The following is a 10,356-nucleotide window of genomic DNA, read 5'->3' on the forward strand; positions in this document are numbered from 1 at the left end:
TTCACACTTCATCTGTCCACTCTTAATGTTATAAATGTTTGTATTGTAAATAGATATATGTATGTATGTATTTATGCATATATGTATTGATATATGTTGTATGGTTTATAAATGTATATATATATATATCTTTGTGTATGTATTGTTTACATTTATATATATGTATGTACAGTGCACTCGCACGTTAGGTCCTGCCAGCATCTTAATGCAGGGTTGTCTGGAAGAGATCACTACTTGAGTGATAAGACCGCCCTTGCACGCATCATGTTGAGGTCCACAATTTTATTTATATAATATGGCTTCTCTTTTCTTTTTTCGCTGTGAGTGTGCAATAAAGTTATTTAATAATAATAATAATAATAACAAATATTTTATTGTGAGATATAGCGTGAATTCTTTCAGAGAAATTAGGTATCCATCGACTGTAGTGTGCAAACATACCTACGATCCTACGTAGAGACGATAAGTCTTTTGGTGGCGTTAAGGACGTCAGATGTCGAAGACGATTTGCATCGGGTCTTATAACTTGGTCCTTAATATTATAGCCTAAAATAGTTATTGTAGTTTGAGAGAACTTACTTTTATCTTTGTTAATAGTGAGGCCATACTTTCTAGCAGCAGCTAAAAATCAGCACATAGGTTTTTTACAATAACTAATTTAAACCTTCATAATCGTGATCTAGTATTCTACCTGGTACAGTAATTTCACCCTCAACTACTGATGTGAAATCAGTTGATGCTATTGAAATACTTTTATTACTAGACCAACTTTTCAAACCGCATCGTTTAAAGAGATTCTCATCAATAAAGCTAACTGCGATTAGAGCGTGTGCTCTTATTCCTTTTATGTAGGCAGGCAGAGTTGCTTTTCTTAATGAGCTTGGAGAAGCAGCACTTCCGTTTAAAATTAGTTACTCTTTTAATACTATTTGTACTGTCATATTCAGATGTGTGGTCGTACAAGAGTAGAGTAACTTTAAGATAATCATTTTGAATAGCATTTACGCTGATATTATACTTTTGCGAACTAACTTCAGCTATTTCTAGAGAAAATGCTTGATTGTAAGCGTCATCGAGTGATAAGTTTAAATTTTCAAGTAGACGTTGTCTTATTTTATTGGACTGAATTCCGGAAATAAATGCGTCACGTATATTATCATTTTTATTTGTTACTGCATCAACATTTTTAAAATCACATTCTTTCGCTAATTGTTTTAAAGCTTGTAAATAGTCGTAGATCGGGATGGTTGACGTTCTATGGGGGAGGCTTTCGTCCAGCAGTGGACGGCAAAAGGCTGATACGAAATAGTTGTCTATCGACTCTTCAATTTGCTGTTTTCTCGTAGCTAGAGCGTGTCTATAGATAGTTTATCCAATATGGCCCGTGCCGTTTCATATGTAGAACATTCGCTTATATAGGTAAATATGTTTGATGAAACATGGTTAATTAGTAAATCCAATTTTTTATGAGTAGTAAGTACCTTTTCAGCCGTGTGAAGTTAATCAGAAGACGATAGAAAGCTTTCAAATGTTCTTTTCAAATGTTCCCAATGTTTCGGTGCGAAACTATTGGAGGGATCAACATCTAAACGATCAGGTCTTAAGTATTTATCCATTTTGTAAATACATTAAATAATTATGTGGAATAAATTGTAATAAGACAAAACCTTGACTTGAAGGTTTTATTCCACATAATAAATAAGTGACATATGATATTATAAAAGAATAAAGACTAAATGAGGTTTAATATCACTACATCAACAGAATAATATATAGACTATGTCAGTCCTGCAGGCTTATTGTACATCTTCGAAATTAAGACCGTATCAGTACTTTCAGAGCGATGGTGTTTTATTATTTCTGATTTTGTGGTCTTGTGGTGGTTATAATTTTTTTAGTGATTTGTTATTTATTTTGCAAGTATCCATATACCATGCGGCATTGGGCTTTTGGAGGCTTATTATTATTTTTTAATTGTTTTCTTAGAATAAATTTATTATACCTATTCGGTTATTTTTTACATAGTTAATATCTTATGAAAACATAACATTAAGTTAGTTATAGTATAGTTATACTTTATGTCATAAAATAAAATAAATTAACTGAAACAAGAGTTTTCAATGAATATAAAATTTATTTCGACAGTTCTTGATGGATTATCCGAACAGTTCTTTTTTTTTTTATTTGGCGTTTCACTTGAACGTAACAATCTTTAATATTGTTCCTTTTGACATTACGAGACGTAAGGACACGCGAACGTAGGCAAAGTCTAGCCAACGTTCGCTGTATTTTATTAGGTATTATGATTTTTTCTAATACATTATATATATAAGAAAAATGACTCTTTCAAATGAATCTATTTCGGTTAAAATTTCTTTTAATTAGTTTATTATTACAGTCTACCATATGATAATTATTGAGGTTATATTAAGGTTCCTGGAAATCATGGCATATTGACTGAAATATATACTGAAAAGGCATCTTAAAATTGATTATTGTGTTATAATTTGTGCATTTAACTTGACAGTGATGTCTCGAAAAAAAGCTTTTGAAGAGACAGACAAACTTACACGTATCGCAATCGTGAATGCTGACCGTTGTAAGCCCAAAAGATGTAGGCAAGAATGCAAGAAAAGTTGCCCTGTGGTGCGTATGGGTAAACTGTGCATCGAGGTAACTCCGAACGACAAGATCGCTACAATATCGGAGGAGCTTTGCATCGGTTGTGGTATATGTGTCAAGGTTTGTAACATGTCACAGTAAACTTTCAATTATACAAGTTTCTATAAATTTTCTTAACGCCCATAAATTGTACTTCTGTTTTCTAAGGATGTCTTATATCTATTATATAAACAGCCACAAGTATAGATATTGTATATATAAACATCTTCATTATTCAATTTACTAATATCTATTGTTAATGACTTTTTTTTTGTTATTATGTAACAAAATAAATCAAATTAAGTTGTTATCGATTCATGATTTATTTAGACTATTATTTACACCTATACAATGTAATTATTTGAGGATTCATTTTTTTAGAAATGCCCGTTTGATGCCATCACCATCATTAATATTCCATCAAACTTGGAGAAGCATACAACACATAGATATTCAAAGAACTCTTTTAAACTACATCGTTTACCAATACCTCGACCAGGTGAAGTTCTTGGTCTTGTTGGTCAGAATGGTATTGGAAAATCAACTGCTTTGAAGATTCTTGCTGGAAAACAGAAACCCAACTTGGGTAGATATGCGGTGAGTCTTTATATAAATATTATATATAATTAATTTTTAGGGTATACATAAAAAAAAGAAATTTATTATATATATATTATTAGAGAAATTTCAAAACAAAAATATTATAAAGTAAAGTATATACTATAAGATTATTTTATGCAGAAACAATAAAAGCATAAATTAAAAGTGTTTAAAGATCTAAAGCTTTCATTATCCTTAGAAGTGGATTAAAAATTTGATTAATATCAGTGTTTATTTTATTTAATATTGCTCTGTTTATTTTAAATATATTGTTAATTATTATTTGATGTAATTACTTGCATTAGTTATTTCTATGTATGTTTTAAGTAAATACTTGATAACATTAAGTACAATTTTAATTTATTATTTATTATATTATTGTTAACTACTTATAAAATAAAAAAATTATAAATTATAATTATCAGGATCCTCCAGACTGGCAAGAGATTCTGTCTCATTTCCGTGGCTCAGAGCTTCAAAACTTCTTTACCAAAATCCTTGAAGATGATTTAAAAGCTCTTATCAAACCTCAATATGTGGATCAAATCCCTAAAGCAGTCAAAGGAACTGTTGGACAATTGCTTGATAAGAAAGATGAAAGAAAAAATCAGCCTGAAATATGTAGAATGCTTGGTAGGTATCATTCAATTTATTATTATCAATTTTTTTTTTTAATTTCCTTTTTAGTTCCCAAAATACATATGTTGTAAGTAATAATTGGAGTAAGTAACCGCTTAAAATGAATAATAATATTGAATAAAAATTAAAGAATGTTATAAGGTACAATTTCTATTATTTGTCATTGTTTTAGATTTGACACATATTCGTAACAGAGAAATTGCAGCATTATCTGGTGGTGAACTGCAACGTTTCGCTTGCGCCATGGTTTGTATCCAAAATGGCGACATATTTATGTTTGATGAACCATCTTCCTATTTGGATGTCAAGCAGCGTCTAAATGCTGCAAGAACTATACGCTCACTTATAGACCCTGATAAGTAAGTTATATGATAATAATTTGCCACAATGCCAACAGTATCTTAGTCTTTAGGAATTTATAAATATGCATAATTAGATTAGTATCAGTCATATATCTAAACACTTTCCATAAGTATTGTAAGAATGTTCTATAAATAATTTGTCTACATACTTTATTAAAGAACTGGGTGGCTTGATGGGTCCTCTTCATAGAATGTAAAAATTTTAAGCTTTAACTTAAATATGACTATTTACAAGTGGTTAGTATACTTTCTTAATATAGGCTACATGAAGTAGTATATTTTGATTTCAAAGGAAAGTAAATCTTTCACTAACAAACTTGACAATCTGAGTGATGAAGTGACATACATGTATGTGATGTATCTTCCTCATTCAAATTTGAGTTCCTTATACAAGCTTTATATTCTAATTTTAAGATCATCATGTTTTTTAAATTTGAATTCATTATGATTCAACTCAATACTTGAAAATAAATGGCGAAAAACCTTAATAAATTGCTTATTTATGTATCTTAATTGAAAAAAATTGTTAACAGGTTCATTATTGTAGTAGAGCATGACTTATCGGTGTTGGATTATTTGTCAGACTTCATCTGCTGCTTATACGGTGTTCCCGGTGCTTATGGTGTTGTGACTATGCCCTTCTCTGTTCGAGAAGGTAAGTATTAATAGAAAAAAGAAACTTTACTACTATAAACTAGTGTATTCATTCATTATCCAGCATATTTATAAATATATCCATATCTATACTCATATTCACATCTTAATATTATTGTAATTTTCATATTAATTTACTTAATAAATGGATTCATATTTGCAGGTATAAATATATTCCTTGATGGGTTTGTGCCCACTGAAAATATGAGATTCAGAACAGAATCACTTGTCTTTAAAGTAGCAGAATCTGCTACAGAGGAAGAGGTATGTTATATTTATGTATTATCATTTATTATGTATAAACAAGTTGGGATTTTTTAACATTGAGTAAATATAAAACTAGATCTATAGACTAGACTAGACAGATATTTTTTAAGTTTGAATACTGCATGTACTGCACATAAACAAAAGCAACACAGACAAAATCATTCCAATTTTAAAATATTAATACAGATAAAAAGAATGAACCACTATGAGTATCCAGAAATGAACAAATCAATGGGCGACTTCAGCCTGCATGTGGCTCAAGGAGAATTCTCAGACTCTGAGATATTAGTACTGCTTGGTGAAAATGGTACTGGTAAAACAACATTCATTAGAATGTTAGCCGGTAATTTGGAGCCAGATGAAGGTAAGCCATTTACAAATTTTTTTTGCATCAAAAAATAGATAATTTTTTCAATGATATATATACCTATTTTGTGTTTAAGGTTATTAGAGATTTTTATAAACAATATTTTTATTATAGAATTTTAGCAACATTTTTATAAAAGATTCCTTCATGCAAGGGTAAATTATTTATATTATATATATATATAAATTACATTATATTATACTGATTATGAAGTCTGCATATCTGAAAACGAAAATAGCAAAACTTTAATGTTAAACTCAGTAACTAAATAATATAATAAAAGATAAAACTATGTTTTCCGTGCCTCGATGACGTTACGTTGTGTTTGGCCAGCTTTACAAGTACCAAAAGAACTTTGAAACCGCGTACTACTTTATATATGTATACATTAAAAAACATTGTTTTTTTATAACAATTTAATTTTATTAATTAAAAAAAAATGCTTTATGCGTAATGCATATAATGCAACATCGATGCAAGAAATGTTTTATTTCAGTTAACGTATCCGATTGCGTATAACATTATAAAGTGGCAACACAAATTATTTAACTGTCAAGTTTTCGTCATTTGTCAAATGTTTGGTTTTGTCGTGAAATCTACTGAAGGAATTACATACTTTAAAAGGTTTTCCTTACTTTCTTTGAATGTTATTGTCGTGAAAATACGCTTATTTAAAATTAATTAATTAATTCTACTATAAAAATGTAGATGACATTAAACAGTGGAGGTTATATAGGCTAATGGTAAATTTATAGTTGATGAATAAAACGTTGAATCTTAATAATGGCTAGAACTGAATTATTTGATTTGTTTTTTCATCCTGTGTTTCAAAAGTGTCTGAAACATGCTGAATCATCTATGACATCTGAAGGTAAAAACTGATAAAATCTGTTTTTTTTCTCATAGAGTATTATGTGATTATATATGAAAAAAAAGTCTTATAGATTGCATACAATAATGATGTATTTACAATTGTTAATTTGATTATACTGCCATAATATCTGACCTACTTGATCAAATTAATGACAGAAACACTAATGCATACTACAACTACAATTGTTGTGTACAATAAAGAAATTTCCAACATTAACATAAATAATTTCCATAATTCATTGTAGGTGCTAGCCAACTGCCGCAGCTACATATTAGTTATAAGCCACAGAAAATATCACCCAAATCCCAAGGATTAGTGCGCAGTTTGCTTCATGACAAGATAAGAGATGCATACACACATCCTCAGGTAAATACAATTAATTAAATAATAAAATATATAATAAAATGCCTACTCACTCATCAGTTATTCTACTGTTTAACAGTATACTTTGTCTGTTTTTGTTTTCATTAGAAGCTCAAGTAAGCCAGTGTTATTACCCGAATATCAAATATAACTGGCAACACATTGATTATTGTATAAAATGGTTTCCTTACAATGCTATTCAATGTGTATGGGGTAAGGTGACCACTTGAATGATAGTCCATTTCTTTGTCTGCCACAAATCACAAATAAAAACCTATTCAACATATAAAATTACATTTCATAACATTAATTTCAGTTCATAACAGATGTGATGAAGCCAATGAAAATTGAAGAAATAATGGACCAAGAAGTGCAAAACTTGTCTGGTGGTGAATTGCAACGTGTCGCACTGGTGCTCTGTCTCGGAAAGCCTGCTGATGTCTACCTTATTGATGAACCCTCTGCTTACCTCGATTCTGAACAGCGTTTGGTTGCCGCTAAAGTCATAAAAAGGTAAATATTTCTAAATTTAATTATTTTCAATTGTACCACTAACTATTTTACCACTTACCAATAAAAAATTTAATAGATGGAAATCCTAATTATAAAAGAGATGAAATGTCAAGTGTCTATGTTAGTAATAAAGGGCTGAATTTAATGGCTAATGTAGTAATCAATAAAACTCCATTCATGAATGCATGTAGTTCTGTTCTTCTGTTCTGTCTGTAAACCATATGTTTTAACCGTATTGTCAGAATAGCAATTAGTTTTAATTCTTTTTACATCTGAAATACTAAGTGCCATAAAAAATAATTTAATCCCAACAATAATTCAAGTTTAATACTTATAAATTATTATTGATAAAATATGTTTTAGTTCTTTCTTTTCATTATAACCTAAATGTTTTTTTATTTAATTATTATTACTTAATAGACTTTGATTGATTCTACCTTTATAACTTATTTGATGATTGTTTTATTGGTTTTGTTTGTTCTAGTTCATTTTTAATAATTTGTGTAATTCATTAAGTAGAAAATGTATAATAAATCTCTTTACCAGGTTCATCCTTCATGCCAAGAGAACAGGTTTTGTAGTCGAGCACGATTTTATCATGGCCACATACCTTGCTGACCGAGTCATCGTATTTGAGGGAACCCCATCCTCTAACGCAACGGCTCATGCCCCGCAGTCTCTACTCAATGGCATGAATAAGTTCTTGGAATTATTGGGTATTACATTCAGAAGGGATCCAAACAACTTCAGACCTAGGATCAATAAACATTCTTCTGTTAAGGTATGGTTGCATTTATTATAAAATTACAGCTAATTTCAATAATTATACAAATGCAAAATAACTTGGTCATGGATAAATTGAGTATATCAATGAAAAAAATCTTATAATATTACTCACCCATTGTGTATTGATCTATAATCCAAGATTTTGAAAGATTCTTAGATATTTTTTATATTAAATTTTAGAACCTTTTATAACATGATTATCATAAAATCTTAATATAAAGTAGTATACATTTTATTAAAAATATTATTTAAATTTATATAAGAAATTTGAAATGTGTCTTAAATACAATTTTTTTTATAGGACATAGAACAGAAACGAGCAGGCCAGTATTTCTTCTTAGAAGACTAAATGCTATTATAAAAAATATTTATATATATTGAAGCACTTGTATCTGTCACAACGTTGATGGTCTGCCATCTGTGTATTTCCAAATAATTGTATTACTGTAATAAATCAATTTTATACAATGTTTATTTTCTTTATTTCAAATATATAGTATATATTAATAATTTATTTAGAAATATATGTAATAATAATTTAAATATTTTATTTATTTAACACTTGCACCATATATAAATAACAGATGACATAAGAGTAACAGAAAACAATATAATCTTTAGTAAAAATACAAACTAATACATTTATTAAAAATATCAATAATACATGTAATACTCTTCTTCAAAAATAATTACATACCTGTGTTTTAAAAAAATTCTTATTTCTATTCATATATGTTATAAATTTATTTTAAGCTTTATTTGCACGATTAACGAATTATATTCTCAACCACATAAGATGTGACTTTTTTTATTAAATGTACTACCTGTTCGTCTTTTATAGCATGTCACACTTATTATTAATGAAATTATTTGTACATAATATACATGATATATTCCCATCGCTGCTACACTTTTAATAATTTAATAATAATTATTTAAATTACTATACACGTTTACGTCTTTGTAACCGTGAAAACTTCCAACTATATTGTATACGTGACTCGCAACCCGAGATTAAATCGGCTACTCGAACTCGGCGATGTCTGCGAGAAAATTAAGAATTTTGTACATCAAGTAATGCCTATATGTTGCGAAAACGTGGTTTCTAAATTTTGTTCTCGAAGAAAAAAAACCTTAACGAATACTTTAAGTTCAAGTAATAGCTTACAAGCACCAATTAATTTTATAAATATTTAAATATATATTAGAATATGGAAACTATGTTATTAATATTTTTTAATACGCTTTTAATTCGTCGTTAGAAATTAAACTTTATAAAAATTTATCTTAAATGAGAAGTCAGTCAATTTTATACAAATAGAATAAACAAAAGTCACGAAGCTCAGATACAGTGCCTAAGATAATATTAAATAAAATAAAAAAGTCATTGAGCTACATTGGACGGTCATTTTCGTTAGTTTTTTACTTATATCAAAACTTGTTTTTAGAACAAAATTTATTTGTCGATTAGATTGTTTTGTTTAGTTTAACTAAGACCATTCCTGTTTTTAATTCCAAGGTCACTTCTGTCAGAAGTATAGACTAGTGTTATTAAATTGTCTTTAAGTATTTTCCACCCTAAAAGTGTTTTTTGAAAACTATATATATTAAGACGCACAATATTTAAAAATACACTAAAGTTCTAGAAAAAAGTTTTTATTTGTTGTGCCATTGTAGAAGTTTTAATGATAGTACCAAGTCAATCCAAATAAAAACATAAAGCGATCTCATATTTAATTCCTACACCATACCAGACTTAATAATTAAATTTTATGTAAGTATTAATCATTAAGATTTTATATTTCGTGTGTTTCATAGCATTGTCTAAAATTAGTATCTACAGGCACGCTATACTAAACTATTTTAATATATATACTTCTCGATAAGTTTAAAAAAACCGATGTAGCTATATAATCGCTGAAGTAGATTATACACGAAAAAAATAATCATCCTTAAGGTGGTACTAATTAATACACCTGTTTATTGAAAATATTACCGATAGAATGCAACTGATTTAACAAAAGAACGTGACACAACCAGTAACTACAAGTCACAACACAAATAACTTCAGCAGTGTAGACTATAGGTACTGCTTTGTTCCTGTAGTCAAACATGACACACACCTTTACTATTATTCATCGCATTTTACAATCATATACATCGTCATATTATATTCGTGTACCTCATGTAGACTGATTCATGATTTTCCTTTAGGCTGATGATCTAATAATAGTGAATAAGATCTGACGATTACCGCGTCATGCCATACC

General features: G+C 28.7%; 1 protein-coding gene across 1 annotated transcript; it reads left to right on the plus strand.

The window, feature by feature from the left end:
- The first annotated feature begins 2,226 nt into the window (after positions 1-2,226).
- LOC126776570 (protein Pixie) lies at positions 2,227-8,554 on the plus strand. Its single transcript, XM_050499196.1, has 12 exons — positions 2,227-2,297; positions 2,528-2,742; positions 3,043-3,258; positions 3,687-3,894; positions 4,073-4,259; positions 4,796-4,917; positions 5,080-5,180; positions 5,370-5,547; positions 6,669-6,790; positions 7,104-7,300; positions 7,847-8,081; positions 8,388-8,554. Exons 2-12 carry the CDS (start codon positions 2,530-2,532, stop codon positions 8,433-8,435), a joined length of 1,827 nt encoding a protein of 608 aa, XP_050355153.1. The 5' UTR covers positions 2,227-2,297; positions 2,528-2,529; the 3' UTR covers positions 8,436-8,554.
- The last annotated feature ends 1,802 nt before the right edge of the window (positions 8,555-10,356 follow it).

The sequence above is a fragment of the Nymphalis io genome, chromosome 20, assembly GCF_905147045.1.
Source record: "Nymphalis io chromosome 20, ilAglIoxx1.1, whole genome shotgun sequence".
In the NCBI taxonomy this organism is placed as follows: Eukaryota; Metazoa; Arthropoda; class Insecta; order Lepidoptera; family Nymphalidae; genus Nymphalis; species Nymphalis io.